This window comes from Aethalodelphis obliquidens, unplaced genomic scaffold (assembly GCF_003676395.1).
Source record: "Aethalodelphis obliquidens isolate GAN/ISIS:26980383/991018 unplaced genomic scaffold, ASM367639v1 scaffold15, whole genome shotgun sequence".
Classification (NCBI taxonomy): Eukaryota; Metazoa; Chordata; class Mammalia; order Artiodactyla; family Delphinidae; genus Aethalodelphis; species Aethalodelphis obliquidens.
This window is the reverse complement of record NW_020837959.1, coordinates 32,074,350-32,095,356: the sequence shown is the minus strand read 5'-3', so window position 1 is coordinate 32,095,356 and position 21,007 is coordinate 32,074,350. Positions and strand designations below refer to the sequence as shown.

General features: G+C 35.3%; 1 protein-coding gene across 5 annotated transcripts in view; it reads left to right on the top strand.

Moving 5' to 3' along the window:
* The window catches only part of PIBF1 (progesterone immunomodulatory binding factor 1), a 213,458-nt gene that overhangs the window by 176,011 nt on the left and 16,440 nt on the right, over positions 1-21,007 (top strand). For 3 of the 5 annotated variants that reach the window (XM_027116085.1, XM_027116086.1, XM_027116087.1), the window contains 2 exons: positions 2,301-2,431; positions 8,545-8,629. In XM_027116085.1, the coding sequence (XP_026971886.1) occupies positions 2,301-2,431; positions 8,545-8,629 (216 nt within the window). Of the gene's footprint in view, positions 1-2,300; positions 2,432-4,567; positions 4,733-8,544; positions 8,630-21,007 lie in introns of those variants that run through there. The other 2 variants (XR_003434692.1, XM_027116088.1) reach the window with 2 other exon arrangements.

Sequence of the window (21,007 nt, the reverse complement as noted above, 5' to 3'; positions counted from 1 at the left end):
ACCACATCTTCTTTATCCATTCATCTGTTGATGGACACTTAGGTTGCTTCCATGTCTTGCCTATTGTAAGTAATGCTACTGTGAGTATTGGGGTGTGTGTATCTTTTCAATTTAGAGTTTTCATCTTTTCTGGATATATGCCCAGGAATAGGATTGCTGGATCATATGGTAGTTCTATTTTTAGTTTTTAAAGGAAACTTCAGACCGTTCTCCATAGTGGCTGTATCAATTTACATTCCCACCAACAGTGCACGAGGGTTCCCTTTTCTCCACATCCTCTCCAACATTTGTTATTTGTGGTCTTTTTGGTGATAGCTCTTCTGACAGGTGTGAGGTGGTATCTTACTGTGATTTTGATTTGCATTTCTCAGATGATTAGCAATGTTGAACATCTTTTCATGTGCCTGTTAGCCATCTGTATATAGAAGACTTAATATTGTTAAGATAGATAACAGTACCACCCAAAACAGCTTACAGATTCAGTGCAGTCTGTATCAGAATCCCAAAGGCATGTTTTTGCAGCAATAGAAAAACCCATTCTAAAATTCATGTGGAATTTCAGGTGACCCCAAATAGCCAGAACAATCTTAAAAAACAAAAGTTGAAAAACTCAGATTTTAAAATTTACTGTGAAGTTACAGTAATCACAACAGTGTTGTGCTGGCTTAAGGATAGACATATAAGACTGATGGAATAGAATAGAGAGCCCAGAAGTAAATCTCACATATATGGTTAATGGTTTTTCCAGTAAGGTTGCCAAGACCACTCAATGGAGAAAAGACAGTCTTTTCAACAAATGGTGCTGGTAAAATTGGATATCTATGTGTAAAAGATTGAAATTAGACCCATGTCTTACACTATATACAAAAATTAACTCAAAATGGATCAAAGTCCTAAATTTCAAAAAGAAAGGTATAAAACTCATAGAAGAAAACATAGGAGAATATCTTTATGACCTTGGATTTGGCAGTGGTTTCTTTAAAATGACACCAAAAGTATGGACAACAAAAGAAAAGTAGGTAAGTTGGATTTCATCAAAATTAAAAACTTTTGTGATCCAAAGGGCAGTATCAAGATAGTGAAAAGACAACCCACAGAATAGGAGACAATATTTGCAAATCATACAGCTAATAAGGGCTTAATATCCATAATATATAAAGAACTCCTACAATTCAACAGCAAAAAAAAGAAAAAAAAAAAGACAGCCTAACTAAAATATGGGCAAAAGACCTGAACAGACATTTCTCCAAAGAGGATATACAAATGGCCAATAGGCACATAAAATAACTTTGTTGGCGAGGATGTGGAGAAATTGGAACCAAGTCCATTTCTGGTAGGAATGTAAGATGATGCAGCCACTATGAAAAACAGCTGGCAGTTCCTCAAAAAGTTAAATATAGAATTATCATATGACCTAGCAATTCCACTCCGCTCCTAGGTAGATACCCAAAGGAATTAAAAACAGGGACTCGAAACAGATATTTATACACCACAACATTGGTCACAATAGCCAAAAAGTGGAAACAACACAAGTATCCACCAACAGATGAATGAGTAAACAAAATATACTATAAACATACATTGGAATATTATTTAGCCATAAAAAGGAATGAAGTTCTGATACATGGTACAACCTGGGTGAACCTTGAAAACATTACAATAAGTAAATTAAGCAGACAAAAAATGACAAATATCATATGATTCCACTTACATGAGTTATCTGGAATAGGCAAATACATACAGACAGAGAGAATAGGGGTTTCCAGGAAATGGGGGATAAGAGGAGTGTTTTTGCTTAATGGGTATAGAGTTTCTGTTTGGGTTGATGAAAATGTTCTGGAAATAGATACTAGTGATGGTTACACATCAAGAATGTACTTAATGCCCCTGAATTGTACACTGTAAATTGGATAAAATGGTAAATTTTATGTTGTTTATATTTTAAACATAATTGTTTAAAATTTTAATTTTACATAGTGATTTAGGTATGTAAATTATACATAGTGGTTTAGGTACATAAGTAAAGATGGAAGGGAGTATGAAGACATGAAAAATTACTAAATTATCCTGTGATTATATTATTTTGAGTAGAAATAAAGTTCAAATAAAAGTTTCATTTTTAGCTAAAGAATAGTTATGTTGATTAATAATTTTTAAAACCTTCGAATTATACAGGAAGAGCTTTTCAGAGTAATTCATATAAGGGAGAGTTGGTGTACTGTATCCGTGCTAGAACATTTTGAACAATTTTAGGTTCTTATAAAATTGTCTAGACTTTAATGAAATCTGTTTTTCTTTAGCTTGACAGGGCCAATTCTCTGTTAAACCAGACTCAACAACCTTACAGGTATCTCATTGAATCAGTGCGTCAGAGAGATTCTAAGATTGATTCACTGAAGGAGTGTATTACCCAACTTGAGAAAGACGTCAGGTAAACCATCTACAAATCTTTTATTTGAGTAATAAAGGCATTGTAAGCACAATACTGCTATAGACGAATTCAGGTTGGAAATTGTGAAGAAAATATTGAAATAACGAAGGGGGTCTTAAATGTAATGAGTTCAATTTCTCTTAGAAAAACTAAGTCACATCACATTAAGGTGTTCACAAACAGATAAAATGTACAAATTTACTTAGATTCATGTTGACTTTACCAAGGAATTTTTAGGCGTTTCTTCCACTGACCCTTTACATGAAGTAAACCATGAATTACCTCAATGTAAATAAATTCCTTTCACTTCCTTAGATTGAAATTGTTTTCTTACATGACACCTTATCCAAAAGACTTGCTCCACTGAATAATCATTCAAATTCTTTACCTGTTCATCTATATGATCATTTTAATCTTTTTAAATAACAGTAGAAGAATGATTCTATATAAAGAGGTTTTAATTCATGGATGCTTAGTTAGTTGGCTTGTTATTAGATTTTAAGATTATTTAGAATAAGTAAGTAGATAAATTATCAACCAATTTATAAAGGTAGAAGCAAAGAATTAGATGGGAGAGAAAATTCTTAAATTAAGGAATTAGAAAAGGTAGTTTATTGAAAAATATAGTTATTGGAAAAGATAGCTATTAAATTCAGGTTTCCTAAGATATATAACCAAAAATATAAAACTGCTGGTAATTAACTCCAAACTGTGAGTGTTCTTTTTGATAAATCAGAGTAGTTATCTTTTCCTCTCGTTTCTACCCCACCAAAATAATTGGTCCAAAACTTTATTCCTGATCAGAATTTTTTGACAATATAATGAAGTAATTTTAAATCACATTTATGTTTTAAATGTCAACATGAGTAACAATTTATTTGTAGATTAATTTTAAAGTTAAAATTAATATTTAGAATATTCATAACTGGCATTAATAAATCAATTCAGTGAATTAATTAAATAGTTCTATAAATAGCTGTTGGGAGCAATAGAAATTATGTCTCATCATTCACTGGAGACTTGCTTATCTTAAGGAAATTGAGGAAAGAACCGCAAAGAGAACCTTTTCTTTCCATATTATATATTTGATATATTTAAAATTTTGTATAGTGTTTTGTCTTACCCTTGTAATCTTGGAGCAAGGATATATAAAAGGCCTGTGGAAAAAATTACCTCTTTCACAGTTACCTTCAAGTAAGTTTATTTAAATAGTTATTTTACTAAGAACTAGGAAAGCTGAAAATGTTTAATATAAAGAAAAATAATAGCCAGCTACAGGAGAAAATTGTAATGGCCAAAATTTGAATCCAGATCTGTCTGCTTTCTAATTCCATACTCTTAACCATTATGTTATACTGCCTCCCTATGTTCTAATCTGAATAAGGGATAATTTTTCTTTAACTAATATAATTAACGAAGAGAAACCAAAAAAAAAAAAGTGTAGAATAGTGGTTAAAAGGAAGGCTTTTAATGAGTTGATAATTGTTGAGGCTGGGTGATAGATACATTGTTATAGTTTCTCTCTTGAAATATTTCATAATAAAAAAAAAAATTCCCTATCTGCATTGTCCAATATGGTAGCTGCTAGCTACATGTGCCTATTGGGCATCTGAAATATGGTTAGTGTTACTGAGGAACTAAAATTTTAATTTTATTTGAATTAAATTAATATTAATTTTCATTGCCACTTGTGGCTAGCTAATAGCTATGGTATTGGACCCTATAGCCAATTTTCTCATCTGTGAAATGAGAGTGGCACCAACAGCACCTAATTCACATGGTTATTCAGAGGATTAAATGATATAACCTTTGTAATATATATAGCACTATTCCTATACATTGTTAAAAATGCTTTTTAAATGTTTGCTATTACTAGTATTGTCTTATATTTAACACATTTTTATGTTGAAAATTATCTTTGAAGTGAGAAATAACATTTCTCAAAATATGCTGAATTTTGACAAAAATTAGGACTCCCTTAATTACAGCAACAGTAATCACAAGAACTATGCCAATTATGGAATTAAACAAAAAAAAAATATTTTGTGTGCTAAACATCTGAAGGCTTTAAAGCTGTCTGTGTCTCATATATTTATTGTATACTATTTTAGTAGATTCTGAACTAATATTTCACAGGATATGAAGTCTTGCTCTTCATTGAAGCAACTATCTTCTAATGTGAAAAGTTAAGGTGCTTTCCGAATTTTAATTATGGCTTGTGAGATGCTGTAGCTGTACCCTGATGACGTGAATGAAAGGATGTGATGCCATACAATACAATCAACAAGTCAGATACAACAGGTTAGATCACATTTCTATCTACCATCACCCTGACTCTGAGCCAACGGCATTTCAAATAGAGTAGAATTATCCTGGGCTTTGACTACACGTCAGCCTGATTTCTCTTCTCATGGTAAATGTGTCTGTAAAATGTAGATATTAATGTGAACATCAAGGGGTAGTTGTGAAAATTAAATGAAGTAACATATATAAAAAGCTTCTGGCACACAGGAGGAGCTCAGTAAATGTTACCTCCCTTCCTTTTGTCCTTCATTAATTCGAAATTTAAACATTCGATGATCCATCCAAAAAGATGACTAAGTGATTATGTTCCTTGATCATTCCTGTTACTTTTTGCTGGGTGTGGATTTTAATTGTAAAGAATACTTACATTAACTGGTTAATTTGTAAATGTTTCTTTAGCTTATACAATAAAAGCTCTTTAAAGAACTGAATATAAATTTTATCATTTTCTTACAAAATAAAACAATATCACATCCACAACTTGCCAATTTAGCCATCGATACAATTTATTCAATGCCTAGAAAGGTTAGCGCAAACATGCACTAAAATGAAATCGTGATAAACATGTTAAAAGCTAACATTTGAGATATCACTACTAACTGTCATTAAAGTAATACTCGGTTCTAAAAGTAGTACTTTTAACTCTCCTCCACCAATCCATAAGAGACAATCTGGGTTATAGTGTTTGATCTATAGTTCAGGACCAAAGGAAGCACAGAAAGAGAATAATTAGCATAAGTTTTCTTTCTCTGTTTTCAATTCTCCATTTATCGTTAACTAGTCATTTAGGAAGAAAAGACTACTTAGGCACTTATAAGGCTAGGCCAGAGTATATTGATCCAGGAAGTTAAAGAACAATATATCAGGAATATGTTTTCATATAGCAGGTGAAACAGAGCCATAAACATGAATTTCTGAGTAATAATTAACAGTGAATTGAACAATTATGGGTGTAATATACCATTCACGGTAGACATGCTCATAAGGAGATTTGTTTTGTAGTTGCTTTATGAGTCACGCATAGAAGCTTTGTATTTTTAAAGGTAAGTTTCCACTGTTATGAAATGTCTTATGGAGACTAAACTTCTATTGAGTAATTACTGTGTGTGGAAGAACACAGAGTATAATCATCATCATATTCAGTTTTAGAGACCCACGTGTTGAAGGTAGTCTCCCTTGTAATTTAAGAAAGAGAAGGCTAAGACTTTGAAAATATATATCCAAGTATTGTCTGTGGAGCCAACGTCTTGCAAATAGAACTGAGTTGCTTTGTCAACCAGTTTATCCACTTACCTTTTATTCCATGTTATATGTTTAGTTTTGTTATTTAAATATGGAATACTTACTTTATTCTGAAAAAATTAAACACTACATAGAAAGCATTTCTAATGAATTATTCAGTCAAAATTCTTTAATTACATCAACATTCCGTTCCTATTACACTACACTTTATTTAATGGGTCTGTTGGTGTTTGAGAGCCTACGTGTGTGTGTCTGTGTGTCTGTGTATGTGTTTGTGCGAGTGCACCCATGTATGTACTGCATGTAAGTGCATGTTTACATTCTGTGTGTGTGTGGGTACATGTATACGAACATGTATATGTGCATGTATATGAACACATCTGTTCCTTGAATATTCCTATTCGTATTTACTGAACATTTATTTTCACTTTGAAAAATATTTTGGGGACTTCCCTGGTGGCTCAGTGGTTAAGAATCCACCCACCAGTGCAGGGGACACAGGTTCGAGCCCTGGTCCGGGAAGATCCCAGATGGCACAGAGCAGCTAAGCCTGCACACCGCAACTACTGAGCCCACGCGCCGCAACTACTGAGCCCACGCGCCGCAACTACTGAAGCCTGCACATTCTAGAGCCTGTGCTCTGCAACAAGAGAAGCCACTGCAGTGAGAAGCCTGTGCACTGCAATGAAGAGTAGCCCCTGCCCGCCGCAACTAGAGAAAGCCCACATGCAGCAACGAAGACCAAACACAGCCAAAAAATAATAGAAAAATAAAAGAAAGAAAAAGAGAAAGAAAAATATTTTGTCTTCAGTGTGACCCTAGCTAAAGAGAGAATTTTAAAGTTACAGAAACACCTGATCTTTACCATGCTTTGGGGGACTCAAGCAGAACACAGCACTCAGTTTCCTTTTTATCATCTAGTTCTTTTCAACTCCTCGGCTCAGTAGGATCGCTGACGCCTAACTCCAAAAGTCAGTTTGTTTTTATGCTGAGCTGCTTACCTTTATTGACATTTAATTACTGTTTTCCTCTGATGACTGTTTCTCATCTAAATTAGTAAAACGATATAGCATTTTGTAGAGTTTTATGTGCTCAGTGTTTTATGTAATCATTCATTAGATAATTCACATGTCCCTTTGACATACATGAGTATTATTTTCCACTTTTACGGATGTGAAAACAGGTTCAGTGGGGTGGTATGTGTCGTGCTTTACACCACACAGTTGAGTCAGTGGCACAGTTGGAAACAGAAGTCAGAGTTGCATCTAGTCTTTCTTCTCAGAGGACAAACTCTGATGCTTCCTTGGGGAAGTTCTCAATTAGTAGGAAGGAGGAAAATGTACATTTTTTTTTACTCTTAAGTCCTTGGAATTACCAGTGCTTTCAGAATACTAATACTATTCACTGAGTTTAAAAAAACTTCTCCCTAATATTTTGAAAATTGGTGGCATTCTATTTTCTTAAAGTATAACTTAAAACATCTTACCTGTTCAGCAAAACAATTCTCATTAATTTTACCTTTACAGATTTTGTTTTGACATTCAAGGAATTACGTTGCTTCAATTCAGTGTTGCTTTTCTTAATCCTTGTAGTGCTGTCTGGGTAGACTCATCCCAGTGGCTTTCAAAGAATATTTTATTTAATGGTTCTGAATATTTTTATATGTTGAATAATCAAACTCCAGACAGTATAAGACAGGCCTCAAATATTTATGTTTTAAAATATTAACATGTCCTTACAATTAGGCTTCTCACCCTTTCCTATCAGAAGATAGGTCATTTCAAAGAGAAATTCACAATGCGGACTTAGAAGTTGAAGATTGAACTAAGAATTTGGAGACAAAAATTGTTTCCCCGAGGGCTTCCCTGGTGGCGCAGTGGTTGAGAGTCCGCCTGCCGATGCAGGGGACACGGGTTTGTGCCCCGGTCCGGGAAGATCCCACATGCCATGGAGCAGCTGGGCCCGTGAGCCATGGCCACTGAGCCTGTGCTCCGCAACGGGAGAGGCCACAGCAGTGAGAGGCCCGTGTACCGCAAAAAAAAAAAAATTGTTTCCCCGAGTTTACTGTAGATCAAATATCTGGTTCATTTATCTCACTCAGTTATATACCTGGTAATTTAGTATGTGATAAATTATAAGATACTACTTTCAGTTTTAAGGATAAATGTTGTAATTTGACTTTCAGTGTCTCAAATTTTAATATGGTGCCCATACGTACGTTCTTTTTACCTTTTATATAAGTCCCACTTCATCTTTTTACATTTCAGGAGTAACCAGTCATCTTTAAAACACCAATTTTATGCCCCTACTAGGCAGGAAAGTATTCTCAGAAAGCATCTCAGTTGCATTGTCAAATAGTTGTGAAAAGAAAAAGTATTCTTATAAAATAGCCAGGCCAATGATTGAATCAAACATTGTAGTCACTGATCTGATATCTTTATGAACTATAAATTTAATTTTTCTTTAATTCAAACCATCAGATTTAGTCTTTTGCTATTTATTATTTGTTAATTAAATTTATATTAGTATGACAACTTTTTAAAACTTGGTGGGGTTTTTTTTTCCAGCAATTTAAATAAAGAAAAGTCAGCTTTACAGCACATGAAGAATCAAATGGCATTAGATTTGGAACAACTTCTGAATCATCGTGAGGTACTTTTTCCATTTTGTCATAATTTTTACCACCTTAGGCTTTTTCAAAATCATATTGGGTTAAGATTATTGGATCCCAGTAGTCTGTGTTCATTATGAGTTAATTCTTATTCATGGAATGCTCCTTCTTGATGGCCCCTATTGCCTTGTTCATATCTCTGTCATTGAATTTCCATGTTATTTAATAATTATCTGTCTTATCCCTTTCTCCCTCTAAGACAGTAAATTTCTTTTTTTTTTTTTTTTAATATTTATTTGGCTGCATCGGGTCTTAGTTGTGGCATGCAGTATCTTTAGTTGTGGTATGCGGGATATTTTAGTTGTGGCATGTGGGCTCCTAGTTGCAGCACGTGGGATCTAGTTCCGTGACCAGTGGTCAGACCCAGGCTCCTTGCATTGAGAGTGCTGAGTCTTTGCCCCTGGACCACCAGGGAAGTCCCTAGACAGTACATTTCTTTAGTGTACCTCTGTCTTATTCATCATTGTATGGCCAGTGCCTGGTGTACAATATTTGTATTGAACTTCAAAATTCATAAGTTTTCTTTTAATTTGTTCCTCACAAAAAATATTTTAAAGGTAACAGAATCCCTATTTTATAAAAGAAGAAAATCAGGTTTTGGTGGCTTCCCCAGAGCCAGGTGGTAACTAAGAGATAACCCCAGTTTTTTTTCCTTTTTTTAAGTCAGATTTATTGAGATATGATATACAATAAAATTTACCCTTTCCAGCATACGTTTCTATGATTTTTGACTAATGCGTACAGTTGTGTAACCATCACCATAATCAATATATAAAATTGTTCCATCACCCCAGAAAATTCCCTCTTGACCCCTTTGTAGTGACCCTTTTCCCTAACTCCAGTTGATCTGTTTTCTATCCCTATAGTTTTGCCTTTTTTTTTTTTTTTTTTTTTTGCGGTACGCAGTCCTCTCACTGTTGTGGCCTCTCCCACTGTGGAGCACAGGTTCCAGACGCTCAGGCCCAGCGGCCATGGCCCACGGGCCCAGCCGCTCCGCGGCATGTGGGATCTTCCCGGACCGGAGCACGAACCCGTGTCCCCTGCATCAGCAGGTGGACTCTCAACCACTGCGCCACCAGGGCAGCCCTATAAGTCTTTTTAGTCTCGGTTTTTTCACTTACCATAAAACAGATCACTCTATGTTGTTGTAAATATTAGTAATTTGTCCTAATTTTTATTGCTGAGTAGTATTCCATTGTATGGGTATACCACAGTTTGTTAATCCATTCACTGGCTGATGGACATTTGAGCTGTTTTCATTTGGGAGTGCCTATAAATAAAGCTGCTGTACACAATTGTGTACGTATTTTTGTGTAAATATAAGTTTCCATTTCTCTTGGTAAATACGAGGAGCAGGACTGCTGGGTCATATGGAAAGTGTTTCATGTTGTAAGAAACTGCCAGACTATTTTCCAAAGTGACTGTATCTTTTGCATTCCCACCAGCAGTGAATGAGAGTTCCAGTTGCTCTGCATCCTTGCCAGCAGTTGGTACCGTTAAGCCTAGTTTTTTAATCCATGAATTTTTTCCACTGTACTATCACTGCCTTGTCTTAGCCATGTTTTTACCGTTTTGCTGTCCTAACAGAGAAAAAATGCTCAAAACAGATCATTGGTTTATGAGTATCCTGAAGACATTGTTTCCTAGTCTGGGAAAGATATATCAGGTATTTGGGAAGAAATTATTGGAAGGAAATTATTGAGAGAGATGAACTAGCGAATATTCCTGGAAGCAGCTCAAAGATGCATATCATCTAGAAATGGTGTCAGGGGAATTGGGTGAAGTGCCCAGAATAGCCAATAGATAACAGTTGAATAAGAATAACTTGGATAAATAAAATTTTTTGCAAGTTAAAATCAGGGCTGAGACTAAGGTGAGGGCAGCCAGGCACTGAAGGCACAGAATAGAGGAGGTGCCCCCTCTCAGAGGCATGCACAGTGCAGCGCTGGCACCTGAGACCTTGCCTCACCCTAGTCAGGACCCTGTGAAAATGATCTAGTATGAATCATTGCTTCAATCAGCTAAATTTTCTCAGTTTAAATTAGTGACTCATAAAGAGACCAAATGAACATTTAAAGTGTTTCATTTTTTTTTTGCACTGGGCAGCTCTTGCTCTAACTTTTTAAGTGGTGTCACTTAGTTCTGGTAAGACTGTTTATGGTAATATGAAATGAGATCCCCACCTCATTTACATAGTTATCCAATATGTGTTACATGAAAAAAGAAAATGAGTGGGATAGTTCTAGGTTGACAATGCTAGGATAGTTGAGGCATGGCCACAGAAGATTTATTTTCTATTCGTGTTAGCTCAAAACTGTTAGCTTAAAAGTTCTCTCACGTTGGGAGTTCATTTGTGGTCTTAAGGGTTTCCAGGAATGATAAAATCCATAGTGGCCTCTTATTCTATAAACTTCTAGCATTTATACATTCAAAAATGGTTGTGTGGGGCTTCCCTGGTGGCGCAGTGGTTGAGAGTCCTCCTGCCGATGTAGGGAGCACCGGTTCGTGCCCCCGTCCGGGAGGATCCCGCATGCCGCGGGGTGGCTGGGCCCGTGAGCGATGGCCGCTGAGCCTGCGCGTCCGGAGCCTGTGCTCTGCAACGGGAGAGGCCACGACGGTGAGAGGCCCGCTTACCGCAAAAAAAAAAAAAAAATGGTGGTGTGTATTTGGAAAGTGTATTAGGTGATTTTTATTCTCTTCTTTAGAGAAAATGTATTAACCTAATAATAAAAAAAAGTGAAGAGAGGGTGAGTATGGAGAAAAATAGCCTTTTTTAGTTTGCCTTTTCAGACTACAAAGCTCAGCTGAGATGAGTAAATGTATTAGGTTAAAGGATCTGCACAAAAATACTAACTGAAAGATGTGATCATAAATTGAATTGCGATCTCATATCTGTCCACGTCCGTCTATTCTGAATTCTCCAGGTTCTGTCCCTGTATTCAGTGAAACCTTCGGAAAGCAGAGAGCAGGGGAAAGGGGCAAAATATCTCTCCTAACAAAATTCCTTCCATTAAGGCACAATTGAATGTCATGACCTCTGCCTTTATAGAAGATCGGAATAAAATCTGGTGTCATTTCTCTTTGTTTCATGAAACTATTTAAGGCAATCTACTAAGTACTTCCATTTATATTACATAATTTAGTCTTTGCTACAGTACCCTGAGATAAATATCATTGTCCCTACTTTTACAGACGAAACAGATGCTGATAAGAGTTAAGCAACTCAACCGTACTTACTGTCGAAACTTTTTTCTTTTTGTTTCTGAAACAAAAGCTTATGATCTTTCTCCTTAGTCCCATTTAGACAAAAATCTCAGGATGAATTACTGCTTGTGTGAGTTCCAGGAAAATTTGTGCCTCTGTAGATGAAGTTATATCCTTCTGTCTTTTTTACAGAAAATGAAAACTATGTAATTTAATGTGCTTCCTTTTCGTCTTAGTTGCCAGAAAAGTCAGAGCTGAATATCTTATCCAGGTGTTGTAATCTTTTTTTTCTTTTCTTTCACTTTTGATGCTTCAGAATAACTTTTTCTTTGTCTTTCAAGTGGAATGTAATCTTTTTTACCCTTAAATGTCTTCATTTATGCTAAGAGCTTTTAGGTATAAAAATATAAAATATAAATCTTAAATAATTAGGTTTTACAAAAGGTAAAGGAAAAGATTGATAGGATCTCACTCTTAGTTAACATTGTCAGGGCTTCAAATTAAACATTTAGTTTTGAGTATACGAAATGTGATTCCTTAGAATGGCTTCTCTCTCGTTGAGCATACCTCTCGAGTCTTCTTTAATGGCCTTCATTTTTCATTCATATTTATCCACTCATATTTGCCTTAATGAAACAAGATTTGCTGAACACCTTTGGAAATTTTAATTCTGCTTTTATTTGTATATATTTCATCATGTGTCCTTAGAATCTAAGCTTCCAAAAGTAGGAGAAGTATCTTTAATCAGCCATGTATCTAATAGAATACTGAGCATAATTTTAAGAAACTGATATAAAAGCCTTTTTCTGATTTCTTTTGCAGCTGTATTAGGGGGAGTGGTAAGAGCCCCACTTAGGAAGCTATTTCAGTATTTCATTGAGCAATAGGTGGTATCGTGAACTAAACTGGTGATGATGGTGTCCAACAAGCAGGGACCAATTTGAAAACTATTTAGAAAGCAGAATCACTGGGCTTCGTGACTGACTGAATTTAGAGAATGATGAAGAGAGGAGGAATGAGAATTGATGCCCAGGGTTTTGGCTTGTATCCTGGGTTTATGGTGGTGCTACAAAGAACATAGGAGGAATAGGTTTGGGAAAGAAGAACTCAAGAAAATATCTAAGTGGATATATTCAGTAGAGAGTTAAAAATGTAGGTGCTGGAGCCCAAGAAAGAGAAGTTATCTGGAGGTAGAGATTTGAGAGTCAACAGCATAAAGATGGTGCTTTACATGGAAGTAGATTAAATGAACTAGTAAGGGTATATAGCGTGAGAACAGAAAAAGGCCTAGGACAGATTCTTGATGAGCACTAATATTTAAGGGCAGAGCAAAAAATGCTTACTCAAAGAAGAGTGAGGAGTGACCAGAGAAATGGCAGGTGCCTCAGGAAAAGAGTAGACCCACGCGAAGCCAGAAGCATTCAGAAGGGAGGAAGTTGTCAGCAGTGGCTTAGGCTGCCAAGGGGCCAAGTCGAACAAAGATGAAAAAGAAAATGGTATTTGGATTTAACAAGATGTTTAAAAAAAGCAGTTTCAGTGGCACTAAAGGCAGATTGCAGTGAACTGATAAATAAGTAGAAGTTGAAAAACAGTAAAAGGAAAACTAGGCAACCCTTTGAATAAGAGAATATAAGGTGATCAGGGAGGGAGCATGAGATCAAGGGCCTTTACCTCCCAGAGTTGGAGAGTATCCGGCTTAAATGGGGATAGGAAGGAACCAAACAGAGAGAGACATTGAAAGTACAAAAGAGAGAGGATGATCAATTGAGCAAAAGTGTTGGGAAAGGAGCAGATCCAGGGCGAAGTGATGGGATTTAACTTTAGACAGGTGGGGCACCTTTTCCATTTTGCAGGGGAGAAATCAAAATTACGTTAAAAGTAATAAGTTAGTAGGTTTGGTGGTAAGAATTTAGGGAGTTCCCATCTAATGGTTGTTTTCTAATGGGCAAGACACATGATAAGATCAGAGTTTTGAGGAAAATAGAAGTTTGAAATAGCTATGTAATAAATGAGTGATGTACATTACAGAAACAAATAATTGCCAAGATGAAATGTCATATATTTGTAGTAGTGCCATTCTGTGTAATTTTTCTCTAGCAGCTTACACTCAGCATGCTAGGTGTAACCATGGAGAAGGTGGACAGCTGGATTAACCCAGAATTACATATCTACTTGTTCAGCTCTCTTCTTAAATTCTAAGGCTGGAATTACTCTTATATTCCTTACATCACCTATATTTTGAAATACTGTGGGAAATGCCAGCAGTCAGACAGGCAAGATGGCTCTGCTACTTAATAGCTATGGATTCTTTTTTTTTTTTTTTTTTGGAAGACAATTTTTTAGAGCAGTTTAAAGTTCACAGCAAGATTGAGAGGAAGGTACAGAGATTTCCCATATACCCCCTGCCACCGCCCCCGATGCGCAGCCTCCCCAGAGTGTGGACATTTGGTACAAATGATGAACCTACACCAACATGTCATAATCACTTAAAGCCCACAGTTTAATAGCTATGGATTCTTGAGACAATAATTTAACCCCTCTAAACTCAATTTTCTCATGTATAAATAAAGGTAATATCTACTTTACAGGGTTATATGAGAATTAAACAATATAGTACATTCCTGGCACGTGACAGTAACTCAGTGAATGTAGGACCCTTCCCTCTTTTCCTTCCTTTTCAAGAGTCAGTTCAAATGTTATCTATTCTTTGAAGCCCTTCATAACTCAATAAAGAAAAACTTATCTTTTTTTTTTACTTCTTTCCCATAACTTTAAAAATACTTGTATTAATATTCCTATCACTATATATCACAATTACGCATCTGTCTTGCCAATAGAGTGCCTAGTTTTCCTTTGTGTATTAGCCTTTAACACAGTATTTGGTAAGTATTCAATTGAATGTTTGTTAAACTAACTATGATCTTTTCCAACCTTCAATAATAATTGCACTAGAAGCTGTGAAATTAGAAACCAGCCTTTAATATATTCACATTCTCTCTCCTCAAAAGTAAATATTTGTGGAATATAAGAAATCTGTTTCTCAAACCTGAGATTCTTCTACCCTTTCACTCACTACTTCTGCCAATAATCTCTCTCAGGGTCCACAAGCATTTCAGTTAGTATTTAACCAGCATTTAACCAACCACTTCTTACTAAGTGCCTAGCGTGTGCAAGGCCTCACACTTACCTGGTTGGACTAACTCCCATGGTTCCAGATAACTTGCCTTTTATTGCAGTGAATGTCACTTAACAAAAAGAAAACAAACCCTGCAGTTAGCCAGGTTTCTGAAAAGTGAAGTCACAGTATAATTATCATTCTTTTATGGTATGTTTATGTTCCAGGACTCTAACTCCTGTGTTCTTTGTGATTTCTCGGAAAGTTTCAGGGACATTTCAGCATCACAAGTGCCCCTTAGGCAATCCACTTCATAAAGGGTTCAAACAAATTACATATTTCTATATGTGTGTCATTCTTTTTGGTTCATACTTAACTGTTTTGAAATTTTCTTAAGAATACCTTTTTACACGATTTTCGTATACACATATGTACTTAAATTTTACAGTCAGAACAGTCAGTATGACTAAAAAAAACAAAAAGTGTGTGGGTAAGTTAATTTTTCTTTAAATGAAGATGTAATTATTTCTCAGATTCATACATTTCTCATCGTAGTCGTGCTCTTCAAGTTCAAGTTTGTTTTTGATTTCCTAGATGTAAATGTATATTTTAAAGACAGTTATTATAGTGGAAACCTAAAACACATACAGTATAAGTCATATTTTCCCTATAAAGTTTTAGAATGTTTATTTTTTCCATATAAAGGTATGTGAATTTAGGTCTGAGGAAATTCAGGGAGTAAACTATTGCAAAAAATACTCATTTGTGAATGTTGAATTTAAATATACTTTAAGTATGACAAAACTAAACCTACTGTATAAAAGTAATAATAATATCTTGAGTTTTTATAACTTCTTCCTACCAAAATGTTTTAAAATTTTTCAGCCCAATTATGTTATACTAAAGTGTCCCAAGAGCTCTGTGATGGTCTTATACCCATTTGACAGACGCAGCAACTGAATGTTCCCTCTCCTCAATTTTGAATTGCATAAAAGATACAAATTTTTTTAGATTGTACTCTGTGGACCTCTGTGTTTATGTGGACTTATACAAAACTTAGTAGAACTAGGTCAGATTATTTTGATTTTATAAGTATTTTGGCTTCATTTTTCATCTTTTCTACATCAGCTTTAAAATTACAAATATCTCTGTTGTGTCCTGCAAGTAAAATTCTGTCTTGTGTGAAACATTCTATCTCATCATAAAAATACTTTATCTGTGTATATATGCTCTTTTAACTTTTTTCACATCACACTTTCACATCTATTATGTATCATATGGACCTGTCATTTTCTAGTTATTGTTTCTGCTTTTTTTTTTAAAGAATGAAATGTGTGTTTTTCCCACTACATTTTAGAAGTTTGGTATGTTTTCTTTTAAATAGTAAGTACACTTCTCTGACCCTTTTTTATCAGTAAGGAACAAGTAAATGACCTCTTGCTATCATTTCTAACCCTGTGTTTTTATGACTTCTAGAATAGCAGCAGTTTATAACAAACCAAACAATTCTGGGGTATAAGGAAACACGCAAAACAAAACTGCAAAGCTATTAAAGTAAGTCTCTGGAAATATGTTGGCCAGGAGAGATTATTAACAATGAAATGAAATGATTATGGTCTTATTTGGCAGTATTTTAATTTAAACTTAACAAATCTATATCCCATATGAAGGAGCTGACACTGAGGGAAGGCAGGGAATACAACACGGAGAAGGTACAGGCACTGGAGCGAGTCACGCTCTGGCCACCCGTGCTCAAAATGGAGGATAGAGTCTGGAGTCTGAAATTGATGATGGAAATCAACAAGAACATGCGTCAAAAACTATCCGATTATACTGAAGTAGTAAAGGCCAGACAGCAACTAGATGAATACTGGTATAGAAGGGAAAGCCAGGCACCAAGAGGACGTGAATACCAGAAGGCAAAGCAGTTAGAAGTCCAAGGTACTATTCAGTAATCAGATGAGTGAAAGGGTCTGCGCAAACCAATCAGAACAGAATCAAGGTGCCCACACTTGTGTTTTAAGTCAACAGTCGCAGCAGATTTCAGTTCAGAGGGGCCTACTTCAGTGTGTTACTGCTAGCTTCCTCTACCTTCCGCTGTTGAAGATGACCTTAAGATTATATCCAAATTTAGGAAAGAATGTTGTAGGTGATTAGTTACGTCCCCTAGGCTATGACAGCACAGTTGTGTCTCATTCACCAAACACTTGAGCTCTCACTAAGCTTTCAGTGGTAGATAGGGTATGACTCCAAAAATGTTTGTCATCTGAAATGTATTAGAATAAGGAGTAGATAAGCCTAACTTCCCTCTGCTCTGGTCAAGACTCCTTTCTTTATTCTGTCCTAGGCCCAAAACTTTGAATACTAGGAGATAATCAGAGGAAAATAATCAAGATGATAAAAGAATTCTTTTCAGTCATAAGAGAGACTAATGGATTGGGGGTGTTTAGAGAAGAAAAGACTTAGAGAGATACAAGAAATTCAAAGTAGGCAGAAATAGACTTGCGATACATCTCTGCAAAGGCTGAAATTAAAACCTAAGGGTAGATATTATAAGGAGACATGTTTTGTTTGCTTTGTTCAGGTGTTATTGCTGTTGTTCTGCTTTGTTTTGTATAGAGGTTAAATAACTTGAAGGTCCCTTCCAAACCTGAAATTGCGGCTATCAAAGGCCTTGCAGAAGGCATCCGCATTACTGTGTACATAACGTCTAAATAATGACACCTTTGAACCCATTTGAATCCTGATTTCATTTCTTAATAGCTAATGAATCTGGCTTTTTTTTTTTTTTTTTTAAATTTTTGGCCGCATTGCTGCACGCGGGCTTTCTCTAGTTGCGGCGAGCCAGGGCTGCTCTTCATTGCGGTGCACGGGCTTCTCATTGTGGTGGCTTCTCTTGTTGCAGAGCACAGGCTCTAGGTATGCAGGCACATGGACTTAGTTGCTCCACGACATGTGGGATCTTCCTGGACCAGGGCTCAAACCCATGTCCCCTGCATTGGCAGGCGGATTCTTAACCACTGTGCCTCCAGGGAAGTCCTTGGCTATATTTCTTAAAATCTTCTAAACCTCAGTTTCCTTATCTTGAAAATTGAAGTCATATCTACCTCTTGGTATTTGGGAGAGGATTAAATTTTTATGTAAAATACTTAGTGCAAAGCCTGGCACATAGTAAATACTACATGAATGTTAATTTGCCATACAAAATCTGTTTTGTGTATTGTTTAGAATATAGTGCCATTGACATTCAAGGTGTATTTTTACTTCTTCAAAAATCATACATTGAACTATGTTAAAAATTTGTTTTGATAATATTAATAATTTAAAATTCTCATTGAGCACTTAGAGTATTGATAGATGACTTTGAAATAAATTTACATTTTCTTTTAAACTATAGTGTTAGATATGATAATGATATTGTGGGGTTGGGTTTTTTTAATCTTTTATCTGTTAAAAATCTCTACTGAAGTATTTACAAGTGAAATGATCTGAGGTCTGAAATCTGCTCTAAAATATTTCAAAATAACTAGAAAGGAAGTAGATAAAACAGTGTTGACAGAACATTATGGCAGTTCCTCAGATGATTAAGCATAGAGTTACCATATGGCCTAGCAATTCCACAATTAGGTTTATACTCAAGAGAAATGAAAACATGTCTACACAAAAACTTGTACATGAATGTTAGATGTTAGCAGCATTATTCACAACAACCCAAATGTTCACCAGCTGATGAATGGGTAAACAAAATGTGGTATAGCCATACAATGGAATATTACTTAGTCATAAAAAGAAATGAAGTACTGATAGATTTACAACATCGATGAACCTTGAAAACACTATGCTAAGTAAAAGAAGCTGGTCACAAAAGACCACATATTATATGATTCCATTTATTTGAAATGTCTAGAACAGAGAAATTGACAGAAACAGAAAGTCAATTAGTGGTTGCTTAAGGTTGGGAAGTTGAGGACCAGATGGGATAGAGGAGTGATTGCTAGAGGACTTGGTGTTTCTTTCTGAGGTGATTTAAAAAAAGTTTTAAAATTGTATGCTTTAAATGGATAACAATATGGTATGTGAATTGTATCTCAATAAAGCTGTTTGAAAAAAATGATACTGACAAAATGTTGATAATGATTAAAGTTGGGCAATAGACACTGGGGGCTCACTATGCCATGCTCTCTTCTCTTTGGATCTTTGAAAATTTCCATAATAAAATGTTGTTTGAATACTCTTTTAGATGAAGTTTAAACCTCCAAAATATGGATGTACTTGGTTTAAAACAAGGTTGGTTTCTACCTTGCATTAGCTCAGGTAGGAAAGATGCACAGAATTCTGACTTGACTGCCAGATACATTGTTACTCCTCTAGAAAAGCACTTACATTTAACCTCCAGTGGAGCACATAGTTTGCATTATACTTGTCAGAGCTATTTTCATCAAGAAATGCCATCTATGTGTCCCCTTGCCAACATCTTTGCAGAGTTTACAACTTTCAGCAATTTATTGGCATCAACTATGCAATACTCTTAAGCAGCTGCTCTGCAGTTGAGCTGTTTTAATATGCCACCCTCTATGCAAATAGTTTATATTAAATGGCCAAGATATGTGCTTTCGGATTCAAGAGAGCAATTTATCTCTTTTATAGAGATTGTATAGTAACAGTCATCATCTTCATCATCATCATCATCTGGAATTTTCATAAGAATGTCCTTAACTCTTCCATTTTGAAGAGTACTGTACTGCAATGTGCTTTTTATTGTTTTGTTTTAAGTTTCAATTGTGTAATCAGATGCGGTTCTACATTTGTTCGTTTTAATGAATGTTTCCTTCATTCTTGAAGTTACTGTAATTGTCTTATGTATTTGATATACTAGAATTATAAGATATATACTATTAGGTTTTTGAAAATCACTGTAAAAGCATATCAGAGTTAATGAATATTATTATAAATCAAACTGTTATAGAAGAGTGTTTAAAGGTCTCATACAAGTGGTAAAAGGAAAGAATTTGAGGCATGGCACTTTTGCTGTATTTGAATTTTATAATGAACAAGTAATGCTTCTATAATTTTAAAAAGCAGGAATTTAAAAAGGTATTTTGACAAATGGCTTTCTAAATTAATGGAACATTTGCCAGGAATAGACTAAGACTGCCAAAACGAAGGGGCCACATATAAGGACACTCCACATTTTGTCATTTTGGACAAGAGAGCCTACTTTCCACCTGAGGACCCTAGAGTGGAGCCTGCTTGACAGATTTTCTTATCCACATATCCAGAGATTGTGCTCAACTGTCTCATTCAGATGAATGGCCCATAGCAGCAGAAAGAAAACATTTAATCTGTTCCTTCATTCATAAATTGGAACACACAACCAAAGACCGTCAGAAACTGGAAGAAAATTAACAGCACAAAAGGGAAAAATCACAATAAACAGAGAAACTGACTCCCTTCTCCAGAGAAAACAAAAATTTCTGTAACAGAAAAGAACTTACAAAGTATTGTAATTAATTTCTTCAGAAAGATTTGAGGAAGTAGTATTTACAGAAAATAAGCATTATACAGAAAAAGTTTCTGGTGTTTTCAAAAATTGCTAAAATCAAAATCATGAAGTTATTATAAGTAAGTAAAAATGCCAGTAGAAGGATGTCAGGAAAAGCCACTGAACTCTCCTAAAGCTTAGAAAAAGGTAAGAAGACAGAAATTAACAGGGAAAAGCTAAACAATATCAACAATTCCAGAGAGAAATAAAATACCTGCAAAGAAATAAAGATCAGCTTGGCCTCATAGTTCCTAGAAATTTGACTTTAGAAGATAGAGATGTAACACCGTCAAAGTTCTGAAGGGAAGCACAGTACTTTACCACAGTACCCTCTCTCATGAAATTACTAGATTGTTTGCCATCAAACGACAGAAAGAGAGCAATGCAAGAAATAATGGAACATGCCAAGATGTGCAATAAAAAGAAATTTCAGAATAACAACTGTGCAGCTGTCTTAAAAGAAGTCAGTACAAAATTGATCCCAGCAAACAGTATGAT